Source organism: Lepidothrix coronata, unplaced genomic scaffold, assembly GCF_001604755.1.
Source record: "Lepidothrix coronata isolate B3197 unplaced genomic scaffold, Lepidothrix_coronata-1.0 Scaffold2, whole genome shotgun sequence".
Classification (NCBI taxonomy): Eukaryota; Metazoa; Chordata; class Aves; order Passeriformes; family Pipridae; genus Lepidothrix; species Lepidothrix coronata.
The window spans coordinates 11,156,282-11,181,425 of NW_016690182.1; the positions used below are offsets into that span (position 1 = coordinate 11,156,282).

The 25,144-nt window shown below is 37.7% G+C and overlaps 1 protein-coding gene across 2 annotated transcripts in view; it reads left to right on the forward strand.

The window, feature by feature from the left end:
* The window catches only part of CHM (CHM, Rab escort protein 1), a 51,758-nt gene extending 27,431 nt beyond the window's left edge, over positions 1-24,327 (forward strand). Inside the window, exons 9-16 of one of the 2 annotated variants that reach the window (XM_017818602.1) lie at positions 7,287-7,364; positions 10,923-11,027; positions 11,551-11,614; positions 12,249-12,345; positions 14,740-14,832; positions 17,754-17,920; positions 21,392-21,568; positions 24,226-24,327. In XM_017818602.1, the coding sequence (XP_017674091.1) occupies positions 7,287-7,364; positions 10,923-11,027; positions 11,551-11,614; positions 12,249-12,345; positions 14,740-14,832; positions 17,754-17,920; positions 21,392-21,568; positions 24,226-24,312 (868 nt within the window). In that variant the 3' untranslated portion in view covers positions 24,313-24,327. Of the gene's footprint in view, positions 1-7,286; positions 7,365-10,922; positions 11,028-11,550; positions 11,615-12,248; positions 12,346-14,739; positions 14,833-17,753; positions 17,921-21,391; positions 23,420-24,225 lie in introns of those variants that run through there. The other variant, XM_017818594.1, reaches the window with a different exon arrangement.
* Positions 24,328-25,144: the final 817 nt, after the last annotated feature.

The window sequence follows — 25,144 nt, forward strand, 5'->3', positions numbered from 1 at the left end:
AGGTTTGTGTTACAAAGATTCTAATACAATTTTTTTTTAAAAAAATTATCTTTGGTTTTAAGGGAACAATTTAGGAGGCAATCACAGTATTTTTTGAGATTAATCACAATTTTTATCTGTGGTCTTCCCTCAGGATTATTTCTCACTAAAAGTGAGCCGTATCCAAGGAATCCTGCTCAGGCTGGGGAGCAGAGTGGTGACACAGAGCCTATAGATCACAGCCCAGAGCTTTTATCACCAGCTTATCAGGGGAAGGTGTCACCTGCTCTGTGATTTCTCACCACTGTTCTATATTCTGTTTAATGTAAAGCTCTTAAGCGTTCCTTGCAGCCAGTGACACTGTGTGTTCTCATCAAGGCTACTGTTATAAATGGCACACATGCATATTGATGGGAATGAGCCAAAGGCGTTTGGAAGTCACATCCTTGCATCCCAAATGAATTCTGCATAAACACCACAACGTTTTAGAACTGCTGACGACACCTGAGCGAGTGAAAGCAGAGTTAGTTCTTTATTGGTTTAAGCAGGTATGGTTTAGGAGAGAAAATTAAACTTTTATGTCACTGTAATGTACATCCCAATATGTTGAGGTACAGATGTGAGATTTCTGTCTCCACAAATTGGATTGATGGAACAAGGAAGGGCATTGGAAGCCTCGTGCTCTTCCAAGCAGCAAAACTTTACTGGCCTTTAACTGCTGCCTTTGCTTCAAACTTCGTGGTACAAAACTGTTCTGTCTCTTCCTTTCCAATGATGTAGCAGGGGTTTGATGTTTAGCAAAAATGAATATAGTAATATCTCATTCTTGAGGAATATCAAAATGATGTGGTGAATGTAAGACACCAAAACGTCAATGTCTGAGGCAGCCAGGGAAAGCAAGATGTGGTTTGCAGTTTGCTGTTGACATGTTGTTGCAAATCTGTGACCCAGCTTTCCTTTCCTTGAACAAATGTCCCCAAAACAAAGCTGGAATTGGGCATCACTGTAAAGTCAGTGATACAACAGCTAGAATACTTAGTGTGATTTTTGATTTTTGATGGAGGTTTTTTTTGGTTGTAGAAAACATTATAAAATACCCCAAATATTTTCTGGTTTAGGAGGTTAATGTTAAAATTGTCAGCTTTCAAATTTTCCTTTGTAACGGGGGAAAAAAAAAAGATATTTTACTTAAAAGTGTGAAAGAGTTGTTGAATATGAGGCCATAGTTGCTTTTGCATGCTTTACAGGATTCCTCTTTGGTAACTTGAATCTCCTTTCTTCCAGTTTTTCAGAAGCAAAAAAACTTTGGGTTTTTTATGATTTTCAGGAGTGTTTGGAATGCTGTTTTCCAAATATTTTTTCAGATAGTTTATTTTACAGTTCAACTCAAGCATGCCTGTATTTTTCAGTTTTCCTCAGAGAGGAGTTCTTTCAGTTGTGCCTCTCCTCACTCCTGGCCAGTGCTTTCAGTGGGTGACAGTGGAGGTTGTGGGCTCACCTCTGTGGCCTCGCTCACTTCTCCACAGGGTCTGTGTTTGGTGGGCAGTGTCACCCTTTTTAGCAGTTGCTGCAGGTTCCAGCTGAAATTGGTAATTTTTGTCTCAGTGACAGTGGCAGCAGTAATTTTGTGATGGAGGAAAGATCTGATTAAGAAGTTCCATCTCTTTCAGTCCCCATATTTACAGGAAGATTAAGAGTCCGGGCTGAGATAGGATGGGTTGTGTGATTGATTTGGAGGGTTCCTGTATGTATTTAAAAATGAATAATCAGTTTGTACCCTTACATGTGAACTATTATCTACTGCAAGTGTCACAGCTTCTGAGGTAGTCTCAGCTCCTTTAACATTCCCAATTATGTCCCTGTTACAATCTCTTGGAAAGTTTTAGTGGTCTGAAATCAAGACCACACTTCAGGAAACCTGACTGTAATAAGCACTTAGAATTGATACATCAAAACTTGAATGCAACACCCTTTTCAATTAACTTCATTCATGAGTGTCATGACTCTACATGTAAGCAAAATACAGAAGTTTTCTGTTTGTTAACTGTGTGATTTGGCATTTTAATGGGAAATTCAGGTACTGTTCATTCTTGTACAATCAGATGTGACAGATTTGAGTCTCAGCATGTGTGCAATCCTGTGCAAGTGTGAAACAGTCACAGGTGATTTAAAAAACATTGGCTGTATGTGAGATATGAGTTCGATCCTCCATTTCATTTTCACATTTATATATCTCTTACCACTTACAATTATTCCATTTCTCTGCGCCTCAAAATGTAAATTGAAATTACTGATAACTTCTCATTATTCTCTGGTTTGTGCTGAAATACTGAATATATGAGTAGCTGCAGTGCTACTCTCTTTGCTTTCCTCTTGTTTCCACCTGCATTTCAGGGAAATAATAAAACTTCCAGTGTAGCTGGGCTTTTAAAGACAAACTTGATTTCTCCTCACTTTGTTGGCAGATGAATGTGAAACGGGCAGGCATAATTAGCAGGATTGTTTGTAGGATCAGTTGTTTGTTTTTCCCTCTAAGGAGAAACTCTTGCTTGGGATAAACATGAGGGAAGTGAGATAATCCATCATTCTGAGACCTGTTCACTAGTGATGGATGGATAGATTGGTAAAGTAACTCAATAATCTTCATTTTTTTCAGGTTATTCACAGATCAGTGAGCCTTGTCGTTAATAAAGCTATGGAATGCTTTTGTGTCCTTGCCCACATTATTCCTCAGAATTTGACAGGAAAGACTTTTAATTTGGAAGTAACCTTTGTTGGGAAATGCATTAAGTGTATGAAACTCGGAAAATACCTTCCCATTTTAGATTTTTTCTTCCTCCTCAGTGAGTGTTTGTCAGTTCTTTCATGTTTGGAAATTACTTTTTAAACAGAGCTTTTCTGATCCTCGTTATTTCCCCAACCAGAAATACAGTGTTCTACAGGAGTTTATACCTTCAGCCAATAGAATATATCACATGGGATGCTCTGGATCATATGGGTCTTGTCAAAGTGTATTGATTTCAGATCCCTAACTAGGCATGGAAAGTTTTCAGTCAAGAAATTATAAGGGTTGGATTTACATTGTCCTACTCTCGATCATTCTTGGTACATTTGAAAAACATATTTGGAACCTAAAGGCACAAAATACAAGTGCTATTATGAGAGACCTTTTCAGGATTTAATAATTAGGACAATGATGGTAATATGAGGAAATATCTTTAATACATTATTTGATATTGCCTCCTGACAGTCCCTTAGCAAGGAAATTCCTCTCTGGCTGGGTGGGGATGTGCAGATCTGACTTACAAGGTCTCCCTGAGAATTATCCCTCAGACATGGGAATACGTTCCAGCATTAGCAGGAGATCTGTGGAAATGACATGATTGTTTATTATTGCAGCAAAGCTGAGATGTGAAGGCAAATTGCATTTAGCAAAGCCCTTTTTCGTTAAACTAAAGACAGAGAAAGGGAGCTCCCAAAACATGACAAAATTAGTAAAATAGTCCTTGAATTCCACCGAGGGTTAAGATAACTTGAATTTTTATGTCTTTTCTGGAGGCAGAGAACAAATAAATGGGTTCTCTAGATGAGCTAATGCTTAGTGACTGGTTTCTAGTCACTGGTTTTGTGCCTCTGCCCACGGGTCTCTGGGGGGCACAGTTGTTGTGTCATTGCAGCCGGACGACCTTGTGTGAGGAACAGCTTCTTCTGGAACAAGGGCAATGGAATTCGAGCCAGGCAGGTCCCATCCTTCCACCTTCCACGGGGATGAGTCTTGGGAGTGAGTTTGTAGTTAGCTGCCATCACAGCAACACAGAAATAACTGGACTTTTTAAGTTATTTTTTCCTTTTTTTCCCTCTCCAGCTCTGTGGTAATTTCTTACAATTCCCACAGTGTTTTTACCATAATTTCTAGGACGCTTGTGAAATAGTTGAACATGTTTCCTGATGGATTCTCACCTCACTTTCATATAAATCATCTGTTTTTTGAGTTCAGCATCCCAGAGAATGATGCTTAACCTAGATCCATTAAAAAGTGGTGTTAATTGCAGGATCTTTGAAAAATTTGGAGGTGATAATGTTGTTATTTTAAGAAACAGCACTTTTACATTGTGATTCTGGCCATTCTTGACAAAACTTAATGTCTCTGGAACTACTTACTTCAGACCTAGCCTCAAATTCTTCACCTCAAATTTTGCATTTTTGCTGACAGTAGCCCCATATTTAATCACATCCTTCATTATCTTTGTACAGTGTCTGGATTTACTTTGCAGTTCCTGGAAACACAATAAATTTATTCTCAAACAGAACTTATTTATTCCCCTTTTTGCTTCAACAAGTGACAATATATTTCTCATAATACTTTCATGGGGCTTTTTCTGACTGTACTGTTACCCAGATAAATTTTCAGAACTTTTAACTGTTTGCAAAAACTGTAATAATTTTAACTTCTCTTAAAATTTCCTTGTGAATAACTTTTTAAGTTGATTTGGTAAACGCTGAACTTTGACTTTTGTATGGGAAATCTGTGTTGGGAAGATTAACCATCTATTTTTTTTTTTAGCTGTAGCCATTTTAATTATTTGATTTGTCTGTATTCTGCTTGTCAGGGTTTTTAGAACACACAGCAACACTGGAGGAAATGCTGATGTTGGAGGGGCCTTCCAGGAAACACAGAATTTAACATAAGAACCAGGTCACAGCTTGCTCTGTGTGTAAAACTAAATTGAAAGAGGAAAATTCATTAATTCAGCACTTGGCATGTTTTTCTTTGATCTTTCTCCAAAGCTTGCTGTGCTGGACATGCAGTGTTCAGCTTTAAGGAGAGAAGCAAACAGTTTTTGCTATAGAAAACTGTACAGTTAGAGGGAAAAATAGTCAATTTTTTAATTAATTACTCAGTGAATTTCAGGAAGTAGAAGACAAATTAGATGCTAGAAATACAAACTGGTTTTTTTGGTGTAAAACTGTGATACAGTTTTCAATTTTTTTTTTTTCTGTAGTTTGAGTGAACTAAGGGTAAGTCTGTAATTTCAGTGTGTTTATGGTATCTCTGGACTGAAAATCGAGATGTCAGATGGAGACACATTCTATTTTTGTTCAATTAATATCGGAGAGCATTACATCAAAGCAGTAAACTCCTCTTGTATCAACAGATGCAGCAACCCTGCAGCCTATTTTCTCTCTTGTTACATTAGTGTTTAATTAAAGAAAACAACTAGTTGGAGGCAGTTACTTTCTGTGGAATGTAATGAAGATTTATTTTGTAAGTGACCTTCACTGTATTAGCTGAATCAGTAATCAGTAAAATTAATAGAATAATCAAATTATATACAAACTCATAAATCATGGTGAATATGCTGTCAAAACCTCAGCTTTTAATATGTCCTATTGTTTCACAGCTGTATTAAAAACTGCAACTGCTGAGTCCTGCCTTGATGGGGACTGAAATGGCATTTAAAGGCTGTGGATGATGGAGGGCTACCAGGCCAAAAATTTTCACAACTCTTAATTTAGCTGTAATATGATTTGATGTCAGCAGGGCAGAGTTGAAGCTGAGTACAGTGTTGTTGCTATCTTTCAGCAAAACTTGAATTATTGGGGTAGGCAGTCGCCAGTTAATTAGAGTAATATCAGTTTAAATGTCTGTCATTTAGGGTTAATGGTATCAAAGAGTTGCCTTGTACCTGAAGTACAGTCAAATCATCTTGAATAGCCCATTGTATGAAAGTAATGTTAGCACAGTGATTTTACTTTGTCATAAATTACTGGGGTGCCATTTAGTTTAATATTTCAATTTCTGTATTTAAATAATTTTGGCAAGTTCTTCCCAATTGTGTCATTTTTCGTGCTGGGCTGTTTAATAGGTATTTGGGCTTTCTGTAGTTGTTTAACAACACAATCAAAATTCCTTTCCATTTTCATTTAAAAAGAGAAGTTTTCTGCTGGCCTCTTATGAAAACAGGTCATGCCCTCCTCCTCTGGATAGAAGGCTACTCTTGGAAATAAGTAATTCACATTTTTGTTCAGCCAAGCAGCAAAGTTCTTTCAAAGCACACTAGAAAAATCAAGTGCATATATCAAAAAGCCCCTGACTGTGGTTGAAGTCAAAGGAAAGATGTAATTTAATGTTTTTAACTAAGGAATCTTAGTTATAATTAAGTTAATAGCGCTATTCTTGCATATAACATATGAAATAAATTCATCTGAGTTGCTTTGAAAGATGCTGATATCTGCTTTGTCAGGCAAGGAGCCATTGATTGCAGCATTAGAGATAATCAGCCCGTAGCTCAAGGCTCTCTAATAATCCTTCAGTGGATGTTTAACCTTTGTGTCATCTCCAACAATCTCCAGACAGCCAAGGCTGGGATTCAACATGGGGATATTCTGCTGCTTTTGCATGAGCACAGGGGTATTTCCAGGGAACTGGGTGTTCCAGTTTGGGCAGTGTCAGTGCTGGTGCTGGCAGCTCCTTGGACTGAGCCTTCTGGAGGGAGCTCAGAGGGGAGGGTGGGTTGGGGACACACTGCAGCCCTTTGCTGTGCTGCATCAGGCCATCCAGGTTTGAAAGGGGTTGTGGGACTGACTGTCTTTGAATTGCCTCATAGGATGTTTGAGTGACAAAACTGATTCCACTTTAGGAAGTCACGTTTGGAAAGTGAAAGTTTTCTTTTCAAGTTGACCATCTACGAAGAGATACCAAAATCTTTTACTTCAAAATCATAAAATTGCAGAAGGGTTTGGGTTGGAAGGGACCTGAGAGACCATCTTGTCCCACCCCCTGCCATGGGCAGGGACACCTTCCATTAGCCCAGGCTGCTTAAGTGTCCAGCCTGGCCTTGGACACTTCCAGGGATGGGGCAACCACAGCTTCTTTGGGCAACCTGTACCAGGGCCTCACCACCTTCACAGGGAGGAATTTCTTCCCAATATCCCATCTAAACCTACCCTCTGGCAGTGGGAAGCCATTCCCCCTTGTCCTGTCACTCCAGGCCCTTGTCCAAAGTCACTCTCCAGCTCTCCTGGAGCCCCTTTAGGCCCTGGAAGGGGCTCTCAGGTTTCCCTGGAGCCTTCCCTTCTCCAGGTGAACCTCCCCAGGCTCACTCCAGAGCAGAGGGGCTCCAGCCCTTGGAGCATCTCCGGGGCCTCCTCTGGACTCGCTCCAGCAGCTCCACTCTTCCGTGTGTTGGGGCCCATGGAGTCAGTAAATCCATCCTGCCAGAGGGCACAGAGCTTTGCCTGGCTGTGACACACAGTGATTACCATTAGTTTTGATGGGAATAACCTTTGTTTTTCCCTGTTCCCAGGCTGTGTGCTGTGTTTGGGGGAATCTACTGCCTTCGCCACCCCGTGCGGTGCCTGGTGGTGGACAAAGCCTCTGGCAGGTAAGGGTGACACAGTAACCTTCTGTTTGCACACCAAATACAGGTGAAAAATGTGGGGAGTCAATTTGAAAAAAAATGATTCTTCAAAGATCCTCCTTGGTATTAATAACACATCAACCTTGATTAAAAGTAATTTGTGTATAGGTCCTCCAGAACAAGGAAAGTGGGTCTAGAATATAGAAACTAAATTAATTTCCCTGTGATATTACTACAGCTCCTGATCACCCAAGCTTGGAAGACAAATCATTTCAGCTGCCGGGGGGCTGGTGATGAGTGATGTTAGTTTTCCTTGTGGCCTTACCTACTCTAATTGATTTTCATCAGATGACAACAAAGCCCTCTGTTATTGCATTTTTAAAAATGGAGCTCACCTAAAGACTCATCGGATTAATCTTTGCTGATAATGCATGTCACTCCAAGAGAAAAGACTTTAATGAGTTTTTAGGTAGATTGTTGTCATAAACTATGCTGCCCTCTTATCCCAGAATAAATTCTTTTACAACAATATCAGGCCTGTAGGCAGGTTTAAAGTTGAGCTAAGAAAAATCAACCCAGAGTTTTTCCAGTAGTGGCATTTTTCACACCTCTGTAAATTGTTATGTTTCTCTTACACACATTCTATCAGTTATCAGCTTAACTGCAGAATTTACTCTCTTAAGAGTTTGTCTTCATCTTAGTTTATATAATTGAAAGTTTTAGATGTTCTGTTGAAAATTTTGGAAATTATGTTAGAAATGATGTAGTAACATTTTATTAGGAAAACTAGTTTAAATGATGGAGGGGATGTGTTTGCTTTCCAGCTGCACTGCACATTGGATTCCTTGAGCTGCATTTGTCATGGCATGGTCAAGTAGTAGCTGTTTTTCCCTGAAACTGTGTAAACAACGGATTTTATCTTTCTGTCAGTTCCTGCAGATTCTGGAGTTCATTGCACACATTCAGACTGTGAGATGTAAATGTGATAGCATTTCCTCGTGTGTGTTTTTCTAAATGCATAATTCATATGCAGATGAAACTATGCCCCTTTCAGGAACTCTGCAGTTTATTTTAACACTAATATTTGAACTGTTACTGTAGGAAGCTTTATTTTCCAATAATGTTTAAACAGTTAACTTGCTCTTTCAGAGGGACATTCTGAAGACCTTTGAAAGTAATATTTTCTTTATAAGGTTATATGTGTTCCAAAAGAGGTGGAGTGCTGGTTTTCCATTAACATGCTTTTTTATATTTTGAATCTAATAAGTTCCCCAGGGTTCAACACAGGTTTCAGGTATCTTTTTTAGGCTATTAGGCTGCTTTCCTGGTTCACTTATGACATTTCAGAATTGAAGGATGGATTTTTGGGGAACAGAATTATTGAAATACTTTTAAAAGACTTTATCAGACTTTCATTATTCCAAAAACATTGGGCTTTTAATAATGCCATTCTCTGATGGTGAATATGAAGAAGCACAACACATCCCAGATCACTGTTTCCTTTTCTTTCTTCATGTTTATCTCCATCCTCACCGTGTATTCCCTCCCTGCACCAGCTTGTATTTCCTCTTGGCTTTGGGCTTCAGTGTTTTGCCTAATAAAAATCAGCTATCAAGTTGTTAATGAGGCTATTTATGAGATACTGAGCTTTTGAGTCAACAGACCATTAATAGTAATTGGTAATAGGCAAATTCATATCTGGTTGTCAGTACAGCTGGCTCTGTGTTCCAGAGGCAGCTTCTCTTGGTTACAAATAGCTTACACTCACCACAGGAGAAATTCAGTCACATTGTGGAGGATTCATTTTAGAGCATCTTCCACGGCCTTCCAGGCTTCACCCATATCTTAATGCAATTATTTTTTCACTATCTTTAATATTCTTGGTTTAGGACCTGTAAGGGAAATTTATGCTTCTGTCTGCAGCCTTGGTTTTCTTCTCAAACTTTTAGTTTAACATTTAATTTAAAGCCCCTAAATATCATCAAAGTTTATTCCAACTCCTTTCTAGACATGGCTAACATTGCTTTTTCACATTTTCCTACCCATACCTGTACATACAGAGAACAGTAGATTTCATTCCCAACTCTACAATTATTTTTATCATTTTTATGTAGTACTTTTAATAGTTTATGAAAACAGGATTCAGGGAAGACAGGGTGAAAGTATAGAAACTTTTAGACATCCCTATTTTAAGGTTTTGGTAATACACTTGAAAATACCTGTTTTTTATGTATTGTACCAGGTCTGCTGTTTTAATACGTTTGCAGAACATATTGGTAGAACTTTGATGCTCTGTTAGAAAATAAAAACCATATCATATTCTTGAGGTTGAGGAAAAAGCACATTGAATGCACGAATCATACTTTTGTTGTTGTTGCTTTTCTCTGTGTTTATTGTAGGTCACTTTTGGGGGTCCATATGATAAAATTCCATAATAACGGCAGGCCTTTTATGTTGATCACCCTTTGCATATGTTTCCAATTACATAATTCTGTCTCAAAATGGAAGAGATGTGACAAATGGACATTTATACATCTGTAATAAAAAGCTGTAGCAAACACAGTAATTTACATATCTGAAATACTGCGGGCTGGCTCTGGCAGTGCTGCTGAGTCCATTTCAAGGATGTCGCCCTTAGTCCATTAGTTTGGATAATGAGCCCTATAAAGTACATTTATAACTCGTGGCACTGCAAGGAGATGGATTCTAATTTTCATCCTTTTATCTCGACACATTGAAAGAAGGTCAATGGAGGGTTCGGGATGATTCATTGTCCCAACACAGATCAGATGACAGAGACCTGATAATGTCAGTGCACAAGTGTTTGCTGGATTTGGGAGCAGCACTTGAAAGAAATTCTCTCAGCATCACCCTTTGAAGTGAAGTGGGACTGAAATTAAAGCACTCTCTTTCCCTCTCTCTCAGTTTAAAATCTTATCACACGTATGACCTGATGCTATTCCTGAACAAAGGAGAGGAAACAACACTTAGCAGGAAAATAAAACGTGTCGTTGCTTTTGCTGGCTTTGAGTGATGCAACATGACATTTAATCAACCTTTCCCCTCTGATAATGGTTGGGGGGTGGCAGGGAAATTGTTCCATAAACAATAAGAAAGGTTATAATTAGAAATGAACTGCAGCAGCTCCATTTCCTTGTTTATTTGCAGTATTCAAATGAGAGCTTGAGAATGAAATCACTGAAATTAATAGTAAGGGAAAACTTCTTTAAATTGCAAGTGAAGCACATGTTGAATAGAATTTGAAACTCTGAGAATGCTACCTGTTAAAACACTGCTTGTACTGTTACATTTCTTTTAGTTACTCTTTTCAAGGTACCTGTTGAATTTGAGTATAGGAATATATGTAAAATTGGCTGTTTTGAGTCCTGTATGTTAAATTGACTGAAACATTGATAAAGTCATTCAGAAGAATTTAATTTAAAAGAAAAGGTAATTTTCATACCTGAAGAAAAAGTTAAGTAAAGCTAATTTGCTTTATTTATTTATCAGCAAATGTTCTTATGCATGCTTTTGTTACCCTGTACTGAAATTTCTTATTATGGTTTGGTTTCTTTTAAACAGATGCAAAGCTATTGTGGATCATTTTGGACAAAGAATAAATGCCGACTATTTTATTGTGGAAGACAGTTACCTGTCAGAGAGCACATGCACAAATGTGTGTTACAGGTATGGAACAATTGGACAGATCTGCCTTTGCCTTCAGAACAGTTCAGATTTTATTAGCAAAGCTGTAGCAGTGAGTGCAGTGCAGAAATAATCCTGGGCACTGGAGGAGCAGAAACTGCAATTCATGATCTCCCTGCTGTATTTCCCCTTAATCCCAAGTGTCCTGTGCTGCTTGGGACATTGAAGTCCTGGAACATGCTGCTGCTAATCTTGGTCAAATAGACAAAAATTTGTTTGCTTTTTTTTAAATCAAAAGGATATTCAAGGTTTTTTGTACAACTGCATTGACTCATCATCTAGTTTGGTCACTGAAAATAGTGCATTAATGTTCCAGATGTGTTCCTACTTCAGCAACAGGCAAAATATCCCACTAAGAATCACATTAATAAAGATTATATGGTGAAATAACCTTGGTATTACCAAAACTATGATTCCAAATTGCTATTTTTTTTACATGTTTTATTTTTACATAATTGTATTTTTTATATAATTATTTTTACATAATTGTTTTATTTAATTGTAGGCAGATCTCCAGAGCAGTGCTCATTACAGATCAGTCTGTACTAAACACAGATCCAGAGCAGCAGGTACACACCAGTTTTGTATCACTTGTCTTTATGTATTGTATGCACTAATATTTAATTGTGGGAGGAATTAATTCATGGTTTGTTTCTGCTTGAATCCAGAATTACTGGTAATTGTTTAATTTGTTTTAGTCTATAAAACTATTACAAATTTTAGTTTAGTTTAGTTCAATTACTTGGGTTTTCCTGTTTGGAAACTGACACTATATTCAATATAAAAATAAAATAATAAAATCACACTATAATAGAGTTTCTAAGCTGCTGTCTTTAAGGTAGTTTATTTTGCTTGCTTTTTGATTACTTTATAATAAACTGTTACCTTATCTTAGTATTCCGTTAACTGTTAATTATTTACCTTGTCTAAACTTCATTCAAAGTTCCTTTTTCTTCCACATTCTCTTTTACTGTTGGAAGTTCTTACTGTTCACTGCCAGGTCCTTCCTTAAATGTTTCTGCTTCATCAGCCTCTGCAGTCCTTAATTCTGAAGGATACTAATGCCTGTCGGGTTTCTTCTGTGCTAGTAAACCAGCAAACCAAACTGTGTCCCTGTCTGCAGTTACTCCTGTGTTGAGAACTGGGCTGGTTGCCTCCTCCTCCACGATACTCTGCTTTACCACAGGCTCTTCTGCTTCCCAGGTTTCCATTCTGACAGTGCCTCCCGTGGAACTGGGCAAACCAGCAGTTTGTGTCATCGAGTTGTGCTCCTCAACCATGACCTGCATGAAGGACACCTGTAAGTCAAGAGGGTTTTCCCCTTTGACTCTGTCAGCTCTGAAACTAAACTGAAAATGGTACAGTGGGAGCTTTTTATCTTCTGCAAGTTGTGGTGGAGGTGGGATTATGTCCCTTTATGAGCACAGATGAGAAGCTATATCATGGTAGACATATCGTGATACGTTTGAGGTAAAATTATAAAAATTCTTCTCAGAACTTCATTACCCCATTAGATACTTTGATTCTAAAAATATGAGAGATCACCTTTTCAGAAGGGCCATCCCAGTATTTGCATTAACAGTTTTCTGTGTACAGAGCTTTAGGACTCAGTTGTTGGTATTTTATGTGAACTGGAAATAAATGAGCAACAAAATGTTCTTACTGGGTATTTAAATGAGCAACAAAATGTTCTTACTGGGTATTTATTTTTCTTTCTAAATTCTTCTGCTGAATTCTGTTAAGTAGGACACTTGTGGAAGATAAATAGAATTAGAGGTGACCTAATGCTTTTTAACAAAAAATAAGTAACTGTAATAATAACCAATTTATTTTAATGTTACCTAGGCTTGAACTCAGTTCTTTGCATATGAAAGAAGAGTGAGCAAAATGATGAAGTCATTCAAAGTTATATTTCCTACTTAAATAATAATAAAAAAAATTATAAGCCTGTAATTAAGAACTTAGTGCCATAAGGCATATTGCTATTAATTATCCCTTAAATAGCTGCTTTTTTTTTTATTTAAAGGTTCACAAAATATATATAGCAGAAAGTGAAACTAAAGAAGGATTGATGTTCAACAGATATAAATTACTAGTTTCTTGAAGGTTTTTATGGTGCTGAAATATTAAGGTTTCAGTTATTTACTTTTCTCCATAAGTTCCTTTCATTTCAGAAGAGAAGGTACTGCCTTCCTTAATGAAATTTGTCTTCATGTGTTGAAATAATAAAGTTCTATATTAGGCATAGCTGAGTTCCAATTATGGGACATATTTCATAATCTTTTAAAAAACTTTTACATCATTATCTGCAAATGGGTTTTAACCTGACTGATTTCTCCTTGGAACAATTATTTAAGATAAGTATACAAATACATCCCCTCTTTGATCACACTGCATAAATGACAGGCACATCATCTGTATTGCCAGTTGAGTGGAACCAAACTCCTTCACTTGCCCTAAAACTGGAGGCTGTAATGATGAAATCATGAACTAAACTCATCGTTCTTCTGGCTGCAAGAATTACTTGAAGACAAATGTTGGCAACCACTGTAACTAATGCAGTTATACCTGAGTAAATCAAATATAATCAAAATATATACTGATGACTGGGACTCCCAGCCATAACCTTAAAGATAATAAAAAAGATTTTATAGAAAGTAAATGATCTGAACTTTAGTGATTTATAACTGGCTATTTTTGAGGAAAAAATAGATTGTATCCCATTGTTTGGGATTGTAAACATCTAGTTAAGGTTACAGGGGCACTTTCATTATCACCACCAGTTTCCTTGTAGTTTTTTTAGCACATATTCCTTTTAGGCAGAAGGTTTGGTTTGGGTTGAATAAAAAATGAATATTAATGTTTGAATATAATCTGTTTGTGTGCAACCTAAAGGAAGAGGAGCATGAAGGGTTAAATTTCTGGTCCTCATGGAGCCAGTCTCAAACTGGGCAGGAAACCTATTTAATATCTGTGTGATGTACTGGAAAATAATGACAACAAAACCAGCCAGGCTTCAGAGGGAAAAGAGAAAAATGCCATATAGATTTAAAGTAATACCCCAGCTCTGCATTGCTGTGAAATGGATCAGGAATTTACAGTACTGAAGAAAAAATTAATCAGTCCAAACTTTGTACAGAGTTATGTTAAATTTCTTTGTGATTCTCTGGTGGATACTTCTGTACTGAGGAGTTTCCAGTAGCAAATGAGTCTTTTAAGGTGGTTTTATGAAAAGTTTTAAGATGAGGCTTTTAAATACCTGAATGAATGGCTGTAAAATCCAGCAGAGCTGCTGGTTCTGTATCTGAACAGAAAAGAGGACAGGAGCTGCATCAAGTGAGTATCTTTTTTAAGGAGTCCACAATTCCATAAGTTTTCAAAGCAGAACAAGTAAAGGAATAGTTTAGCAACTTTTCTTTTCATGAAAACAAGTACATTAGCAAGAAATCTAAATATGAAATCCACATTATTCAGGCAAAACTGAATTTTCACGAATAATACAGCTGTACTGTATTATACTGTGTGCTGTATATACACTGTATTTCCATAATACAGCACTTCCCTGGATTAAACAAAATTACTTGTATGAAGAACTGTGATTTCTAAAAGCCTGCTGTGCCTTTTAAAAATTGTAAATGTTATTTATCTATCTCTGTGTTGGTGATTGTAATTAGTTTGTGTTCTCTTTTAACAGATTTAGTCCATTTAACCTGTCCATCAACTCAAACAGCAAGGGAAGATTTAGAGCCTGTTGTACAGAAGTTATTCAATGTAAATGCAGAAAAAGGTAAGAATAAATAAATGAAGTATTAAGATATTATTTTACATAAATGTAATTTACCCTCATAAATACCTGTTACTGAGCACCTGAATCCATCATCAGAGGCAGCACGTGGTGAGCTGCTCTTGAGATATCAGCATTTCAAAGTCAAGGGATTTGTCTTGGGAGTGAGATTGATTAGACAGATGTTGGGTTTGTTGTATTCCATGATCTGCTGTTCCAAGTCTTCTTCAGCTGTGGTTTAACTTCAGTACCCAGAGGCTGTGAGTGTCTGAGACCTTTTTCATTTTCACGCTTTCTTTTTACCACGAAACATGTTTGCCTCTCAGCACACCTTCCAGGGATGCAGTAGTGAAATGAAATGTTTGTGAAGCTGATGTTTGCACTGGTTTAGTGATTTCTGACACCTGGGTACCCCTGACAATAGTTATCAAAACCCCAAGAGTTCGTGATCTGCCTTTCTCCTCCAGCTGCCACGTGCTCAGTGCTGGAAGCTGCTTGGTTTTCTTTGCCTGCTGTTATTCTCAGACTGGTGCTCAGCCTTTTGTTGTCTTCAGGTATTTCCTTATGTGCTGGTTTAGGTGAAATTCTCTGGATTCTGCTTGAAGCGTAAAGTTGTTACATATTGTTACCAGAAAGATAGATTTCCAGGAATTTTCAGTAATGAATTACTTGGCCCTAAATTCCAGGAAACCTTGCCAGCTGCTTTCATGAACTTTGGCCTTGAGATGGAAAATTTCACAGCCCCAGAGCAAAGCAGCTGTTGACAAAACAGGTGCTGCCTAGAAATTGTCCCTGAGATACTTTGGGCTAATTTCACACAAGTTTTTGAAATTTAATCCCGACATCTTGTATTTAATCATATTTTTGGTAATGCTCACAGAATAGGTCGTGTGCATACGCATGTTGCTGTGCCTAAGCCTGGCAAAGCATTTTTAAATACAGTATCCATGCTTCAAGACAGTAAATCATAGTTCTGTGAGGAAACAATGCTCTGCTGTCAGTGACAGTGGTTATGTTGCTACAAATACAAGTTACTGTGATGTGGAAATATTTTCTAATATTTATAATTGGTTTGCCTACAATATGTAGAGTACAGATAATAGTGCAGGTAACTTTTTTAGACCAGAGAGCTGCAAACACTTTTCACATTGCTGTTTGTTAACTTAAAGCTTGCTAATTTCCAACCTCTAATATTTAACTTATATCTTAAATTTTCAAGGCAGTGCCCCGTGTTTCAAAGACCAGGGTGAAGAGAAGATCAGCTGGCAGTTTAGTGTCTTTTAATCATTTGGGGAGGAGGAGCATTAATCTTAATGTGTAAAATGATCCAGTTCTGAAATGATATATTGTTTAGAACCTGACTGAAATTCTTCTGGAGAAACTCTGTGATCATAGGGGTCCTCAGGTGCGCTGAGGCACTGAAAAGCTAGTTTTCCCTGACACATAGGCCTTTTTATCATCAGGATGAGGTAGTGGTCGTATTTTAATTAAAATGTCAGAACAAATACTGTTGGAGTTATTGAAAATGAATCACCAGATAAAGTGAGCACTGGGCCATGGCAGGTCAAAGAGGCAAAGTCACCTGGAGAAGAGGACTCCATTCATTTTCCTGCCTAAATGAGGAAGAAGTAACTTTTATGAGCAATGTGAACTTTTAAATATATTAAAGAGCATCTTGCCCTGTATTAAGGCTCAGACTTTCACAGGCTGATGAATTTAATTTATATTTCAAACTGTTCAGTATGGGTAGCACCTATTTTTTTTAACTATTTGACAGTTATAAAAAGATACTGAAGGAATAGCATAGATTTATCTCTTTTTTTTCTAATTCAACTGCTTTAAAATACTGTTTTGAATGCTGTTGTTATCTAGAAGTTTGTTTCTTGGAAAGAAGTAAATCTCACAAGGTCTTTTACAAGCTTCATTTATTTTAGAGGAGGTAAAATACCAAAAAGAGGACAGCAAATATGCCAAACAAATAGTATCTATTAAGCTAAGAGTCTGTGTTGTGTATTCCTCCATTGCATTCTGGTCTGTTCAGAAGTGACCTTCATCTTCCCAGAGGCTTTTCTGCCTGTGTGCAGAGGGATTATAGGAATGTGCAGAGTAACTGCAGGAAGGTACAGATTATGAACAAGGAAGATGTAATTCAGGATAATTTTGTATTCATGATGAGTACTGCAGCTCAGTAACTGTAGATAAATACAAATTAGTCATTTATTTTCATTTAGCTGCACTTCCACAATTCAGAGATTCTCCATACTGCGTGTCACACATTTCAAATACAGAATATCTGGGGTTTGGTAGTTCTTTATCAGAATTCTTTCTGTTCTTCAATTAATTTGAGGGTGATGTATTATTTGTGGATTTTTTATTTAAACCATGAGCATCATTTAATCTCCTTAGGTTGTCTTGGTCACTCTCAGTCTTAATGCACACAAGGGGGAAGAGTTCCTATACAGAGCTAAACTATTAAGTGGGAGGGGAGGAAAAATTAAACATCAAAAATATCTTTGCATAGGGAATGCAATGCCTTCAAGTTGGCACTGCCCAGGGAGGGCCTGTTCAGCCCATCCTGTGCTCTTGGAGTTTATCCACAGTAAAGCAGATAATGTGAAGTGGAAAGGTGTTAAATTTAGACCAAGCTCCTCGGGAGGAGGCTTGTAGGTGATCACTGGTTCTGGTGTGGCATAGTGGGTACAGAGTAAGTAGAATTTACATACTCATGGTTGGAAAGGAAAGAAAAAGTATGATGAAAGAGAATCTCAGAAAAAAGTGGAAAGTAAGATAATTGTCTTTTTAAAGAAAAAAGTCCTTTATTACAGTAATTCCATGTTAAAAATTTGACTTTTAGTATGCTAGATTACATATTTACCTCATCACACAAGAATGCTGATTACTGCAAACACTTTTTTTCTTTTCAGAGACTGAAAATGAAGAACTGGAGAAACCTAGAGTCCTCTGGGCAGTCTACTTCAACATGAGAGATTCTTCAGGAGTTGAGAAAAATTCCTATTCTGGCTTACCCCCAAACGTTTATGTCTGTTCTGGGCCAGACTCTGCTTTAGGAAATGACTGTGCTGTCAAACAGGTTGGGCACATCAGTTTTTTGGTTGCAGAACTTTCATTTTCAAGACTTAAGTCTGGGTTATTCTGCTTTATGCAGAAATATAGATGATAACTCCCCAAAATTATACAACCAGGTAGCTGGAAAGATAGGGAAATATCCACTGTCTTTCACCTGAAAGGTTAGAGAGAGGGTCCAGTACAGGTCAAGAGTCACACAATCCTAGTTCAAATTGGAAGGATCATCAAAGAAGTTTAATACTTACAGGACATAGTCACAAACCTATTGGGGAAAAACCCAGCATAATTACTAATGTGATAGGTTAATTCCTGCCTCAGTTTACCTTCTCTTTGCCTTCATTTCACTGTATTTAAAAATGATGGTGTAGTTGTATCTCTGAAGGAATTGAGAGGAATGTTGTTCTATTTGTGACTTAGGGATAGTATTTGACACCAGATCACAGTTCTGAGTTTTAGTTCTCAGTGTTTGGGTGGCTGCAGATCTGGTCCCTGATAACTGGAGCCCTGAACTGAGAACCCAGCAGTGCTCCAGATGAGACAAACCCCTGGTACTTTGAAGTGGAAAATGAGGAGTGAAAGCCTTCTAAACAAAACTGGGGAGATCAGAGCTGGTGAGACAGCACCTTCTGTGTGGCACAGTGTGCAGGAACACCAGATCCTCAGAAAGAACCTTCTGTGGCACCTCTCACTGTGCCTTCCCCACCACAACTGAGCAGAAGACAACAAGATCATGCAAATACCTGAATTAGAACCTGTTCAACAAAAGAGAACTACAGAATGCCCCCCCTTCCCTTCAGAGATCTACCTCCATAAGGAAGGTGCAAATTCTTAGTCAGATCAACCCCAGCAGTGCCTGTGGTGTCAGGGGCCTTCAGAGACAAGAGAACACTTTACATCTTTGGAGGATTAACTGGCACCAGTCATTTTTAAAGCTGTTTTTTTAATGGCCATGCTCAGACAATGTGTATGCCATCTTCTAACCAGTTGCTGGATTTTTTTATGACTAAGTCATAAACCTCTTAAAAATAAGATTTTGAAGTGGAAAGGCTGACATAGGCTGAACTGCAGGGTCAGAACAGTGTCATTAAGGGCGAATAGTACCCTTCATTTTGCTTTACAAGGCAAAAATTTGCTTCCCAGAGGGATAAAGAACTGTAAAGACAAAAAATAGTGCAAGACAATTTTTATGGTAGCAGTTTTAAATTGTAAGTGAATTTCTTTCTAAATTAGATGTTTTTAAACTGTTGTTTAAAACAGTGCAAATTAAAAGCTGTTTAAAATACACTTAGCCTGTTTTTAATTCTGATAGCCACCTTTTGTAGCATTCAGCTTTGTCTTCCCTGAAGAGCCCTTTTTCTTCCCAATGGGTAATGGTGGTGTAGATCAAGCCCTGTTTAAATGTTCTTGGTGCTGCAGTTCATTCTCTGTGTTCAGTCTGGTGACCATCAGTGAGAGATCCAGGCAGATCTCAGAGGAGGAACCATCCAGAGCCTGGATCACTGCCTTTCAGACAGAGAGAGAGGCTGTGTTTTCTTGAACCTGATTTAAGTTTTGAAACAAATGGTCCCTACTTGAAGTGACAAACATTTTAGTGTGAACCTGTTTATAATTCAAAGTCATATGTGAGAAGAGTGAAGAGTAGGGTGAAGATGCAGCAGAAGTCCCAGTTGGAATACACCGTGCCAGGGACCTTCTAGACAAGTGGAGGAGGGAAATAGCTGGAAGCTGGTGTGCCTTCCACCCCCAAAACACTGTCCTCTTCCTGGCAGCGGGATGGGAGTCTCCAAACAGGAAACATTTACAAACTCATGGATCAGAGCACTCTAAAAAATAAACAAAACCCCACTGTGTGTATTAGTCTTGGAGATAGCTGGGAAAATTGAATCTAATTTCCCCATATAATTTTGGGATTAGTGTTTAAATGATACTTGCAATGATTTATTTGTTCATTACCATTAACATTACTGACTTCTATTTGTTGCATTGATGGTACATTATTTAGAAGGCAAGACATCACAACTCTTCCTGGGCAACTGTCCATCTACACCTCAGTATACAAATTACTCCATTCTTGTTGTATTATAATTTACTGTTAAATTTTGAGTGTGATACTGAATTAATGTTGATATTTGCATTTCCTTGCCCTGAGGACAGGCTAAATGAAATGAAAATGCCAGCTAGGATTCCTTCAAATCCTGTATGTGTGGATCCAGGAAAGCATCTGGCTTCCAGTTTTCTGCTTTTCACTGCTGCAACCTGACATGAATTATTATGTTCTAAAGTAATGTGTTCTCTGAAGTATCTCAGATTTCTGAGGCATCTTCATGTTCATGAGAGGATGCACTAAAACTGTCAGGCCAATATTTGTCCTTTAACCTATTTATGTTTGTTTTCTATATCTGGGAGGATTTCAGAGTTATTATTGTATTTCCAGGTTAGTAGTGGTCCCTGTAAAAGTTGCTATGAAAGCCCACACAGCTTGTCCACAAAACAGGAACAAAACTTAGTTTTATTCAACTTCAGTTATCAAATTAGAGTATACAAGTTCATTACATGCTTGTGTCTTAATGCTGAATTCGATTGTACACACACTTTTCAGCTGATACACTTTGCTACTAAATATTGAGGGAACTATTTGCTACCTTAATTATTTACAAATATTAAAGTATTTATTCTTGTTTATTCTGTATTACTTCAGCTGGATACAGTTAACTTAAAAACTTGGTAGACTTGAAAGCACTCCCTGCCATTAAATCGTTCAGTTATAATCAGTGTCGTGATGTCCTGCATAACATACTAAGAATTTCTTTCCTTGTTCAACTTCCTAATTGTTTGAGCAGTTTTGGAGTGGATATTCATTGACTGATTGCACTGAATAATTGTTGAGAACTGCCTAGGAAATATTTGTCTGCTTTCTCTCCACTGGGTGAGAATAGTTGTCAGTTGAGCCATGTTTGAGCTGTTCAGAAAAACAGAAATGGAAATTTTTTTGCAATGTTTAAATTTAAGAAGGAAAGCTGTACAGATATGATGTGGATTGTACATATATGCAGTTTCTTGGGTTTGCTTGTGCTGTGAAATGGATCCCTCTCTCTGGAAAGAGGGAAGATCTTTCCCATGCTCTGCATTTGACTGCAGCGTGAGATACTTTTATAGGTAAAAAGATCATTTTGCTTGCAAAAAATCCCCTTCCTCATTCTCAATACAGGTGGAATGACCAGCACTTTTCCCAAAATCCCATGCTGTGACTTCCCCAGTAGAACAATGTAAAAAGATAAATTACTTTTTCTTTCTCGAGGACTGCAAGAAGGAATGGATTTCCCATGTGTTTACAATACTGTCAAAGTATTAAATCACTATTGATTTGAAAGGATGGAGGTTAATCTTGAATATCTGTACAGTATTGCCTCTGTTGCCTCAAGGTATTTCATTTCAAGGGAAAGTTTACCTTCTTTTTTTTTTTTTTTCTGAATAGGCTGAGACCATTTTCAAGGAAATGTTTCCAACAGAGGAATTCTGCCCACCACCACCCAATCCAGAAGATATTATTTATGATGAGGATGAGATTGAGCCAGAAGAGTCTGGATTGAGTAATCCAGCAGAGACAAAACCTGAACCCTCAGCTGAGGGGAGCAGTGATGGAGGAGCTGCTGCTGTTACAAAGGAAGAATGAATGAATGAATGAATGAGTGAGTGAATGAATGAATGAGTGAACAGTGTTCTCTTAGTAGAAGAGGAGATTGACCCAAACCAGAACATAAGGGAGTAAGAGTAAGAAAAAGAGGTTTAAAACCCCCAGAGCCCTGGTATTTGCTATGGCCTTACTTCCCTTCAGCTTGAATCATCTTTGTCAAGTAGTTTCACTGATATGAGACATTCATAGGTCCACCAGATCCAGCAGGGTTTGTAGCTGAACAAAAAATCCAGAACAAATTTGAATTTAAAGTGCTAAAATAGGATTTATCCAGAGAATTTGGTTTTGTCTTACATTTTTTAAAGGAATCCTCCATCTTCTAAACAGGCAACAAGTCAACACTAAGCAAAAGGAAAAAAGTGCAAGTTTCTTATCAGTGAGATGATCTTCTGCTAAGAATCCTTGGATCTGTGCTGATTAAACAAGTGAGGGTGAGGCTCACAACCTGTCCTTCAGTGCTCTTGTGACTGGAACTGGAAGACAATAATAGTGACAGTTCTGGAGTGGCTTTCTTGTATGGTTTTGAAACCAATGCCATAATTTAGAAGCAAATATAATCCAAAAGATGCTCCTCACATGGAACAATTTTATATTCAGGGTTTTTTTTAATAAGATCTAATAGATCACACATTTTCAGTAGTGAATTAATTTACTGTAGTCAGGAAAATAGCACAATTTAAACCCAGTGCCAGATTTCCCAACAAAATTCCACATCTTAAATGGAGCATACCTGTGTTGGTTTCCCTGGATTTGTTGCAGTGTTTGGGTCTTTAGTAAGCCAGTAGTTAATGTTTTGAAATATGGGCTCTGAGAAATTTAGATGATCATCAGTTGAGGGATTTTGTGGTGGTGGAGAGAAGTTTCAGCAGAAAATTCCAAAGGTTTGTGTTGATCTCAAATAATAGGATTAAAATTAGTGTGGTAGCTGTAAACTATGCATTTTGTAATGATAAATCATGAAGCATTTATACAGTAAAATGTATTGAAGTATTTATAAACCTAGTTTGTATGAGAAAAATATAAAATGAGAAAGCTCTTGTAAATGACCATATTAAACTTGCACTTCTTCTGAGCAATGCTTGAAATCAGATATTCAGATGATAAAAAGTATTTATCATGTACTTAAAGATTTACCTTAAAATGTGCACCCAGTAGATCAGTGAGTTTTGATGAGTTGGGGGGGTTTAAACTTCTACCTGAACGAGATACAGTTCCAGCAGTGCTTAAATACTGTAGGTAAATAAAAAATGCCATGGAGTGATGACTATTCAGCACTGCCTGGACGTGCCACAGCCAGGTCTGTACAGTTCCCTGGTGCCCGTGCCTGCCTTGAAAGTGGCTCCAGGCCAGAAAGGTTATTTATTTATTTTTTTACAGCATAACTGTTACCTTCACTTTGTCCTGCATCATCTGCCCTGTCCAGTTTAGTTCAGAACCTGGGTTGTTCGTGTTTGCATCCTTTGTTTACAGGATAGCTCTGTGTGTATGTACCTGAATCCCAAAGTCCTCAGAAAATCCGCGGCTGAAATGTTTCCAGTATTAAATAACAGTAACCTTTGGATGCTTGTGATTGAGCAGTTATTTATATCTAGTAATCAACAGGCTGCCTCTTCATTTAGCTGCAATTCCTATGTGTATTGGAAAGCATGAGTGTCTGGTGATTGTAGTTAACATCCACAGATCTGTAAAAGAACTAAGTGCAGGACTAGTCCCTGTTTGTCTCTCAAAAATAGGGATCATAGGATTTCTCATCTTCTGTGTTTACAAGGAAGTTGTTTGATGAAAATTAAAGGTTTGCTTGCAAGTGCATTGTTCTGTGTTTCCTTTTGATTTGTTTTCAAAGAAAAGCAGTTCTTCTGTTAGCTGGGATTTCCAGGTGATTCTGTTGTCTGCCTTCAGGATCTGCAGTAAGACTGAAGTTCACAGGTGTGACAGCATGTTTATCCAAGTCAGCAAATTTACATAAAGTTCTGTCTTGGTGCTTAGTGTCCACGTGATGCCAAATTTGAAATACTTGCAGATTTGATTTCAGATCTGATGGAATGATCTACAAGTTGTGGGCTGTGACTTTACACTACATTGATTGCTTAAAAACTGTTTTCATGTCTCTCTCATGGGGTGAATGGAAACATCAAATGTTTTTCCTATGGTACTTGAGTACCCAATAGCTCACTCACAGTAGCAGTAGATAAGACTGTTGTATTTTACAGAAATCATGCTCTGAACTGCATTTTGTTCTTTCTTTAAGCACACAAAGTCAGGGTTAGGCTGATTTGAAGTCGTTTTTAAGGCTTGTCATACACGATGTATTCAAAAGATAACATGACTTTTTAAAAACTGGCAATTTATCTGTAGGATTATTAATAAATCAAGTTAAAGAAAGATAAGGTTAATTGAATTTTTAAACAAGTAGCTGTATTATCCTTCAAGCACCTTGGAGCTCATACAATATTCACACCTTTTTTTTCTAAGGAGTGCTTTGATATGTTTGAATTCCTTCCTTAATGAGTACTTTCTTTTTAAGTTGGTTAATTGGATTAACCCTTAATAATCAAACAGCCCATTTTGTGCCATTTTCCCCTCTGCTGTTGTGTTACCTTATCTGTAGGACTCAGGTAGTTACTGCTCCTTTGGAAGGGTTTTCAGCCATGAAGCTGCTTCGTCTGCTTTTTGTGGTGATGATGATGCTCAGGGCCATTTGACAGGTAATCACTAGAACTTAGATCCTTGCAGACTATGGGGTCCTTTCTCCTCTCATTGCAGGGGGATTTATGTGGGTAACTCCTCTTAATGTTAATAGGACTTGCATGTGTAAATCCTCCTTGCATCAATGGGAAAATTGACCCCTGGAAAAAATACCTTCGTGTTGGAGTTGCTGATTCAGAAACATCCAGGCACTGTCAGCCCCCGTGTGGGAATGTGATGGAGCGTGTGCTGTTTAACTGGAGTGCTCTGAAGAGGATTTGGGGAATTTTCAGAGGTTTATCTTCTACATTGTGTTCTGTATTTTCCATAGACTGAGTCTTGTCAAAGTTCCCCTAACATTTCTCCTTACATAGCTGGGACCAATTCCCTTTCCACACTCAGGGGGTTGTGTGGCTGCTTTGGCTTCAGACCTCATTGTATTTTAGGCTCCTCTCTGTCCCCTCCAAATCTTTTTGCATCAGCAATGTGAGTTGCAACAGCTTAATTTCAAGAATAATTTGCCAGTAATGTATTGATTAATGACAAGTCAGAAGTATTAATGTGCTGCTTTCACACAATAAGAGACTGGGTCACTTACAATCCATAACCTCTTCTGGAGAAAGGGTAAAATTCATTTCCTCAGCACTCAAACATGTTTCAATACCTCGGCAGTACAAATAAGAGTGTTACTGTTTCTCTGTAGGTTTGTTTATCCATTCTGGATTGTGTATGTTGTTGCTCAGTCAGTTACTGCTGTAGATATTTTATATAATCCTCTGCAGTACACCTTTGGGTTTTACTTATCTGACAATTTTATATCAGTAGCAACTCATCCTCTTTTATGTAAAA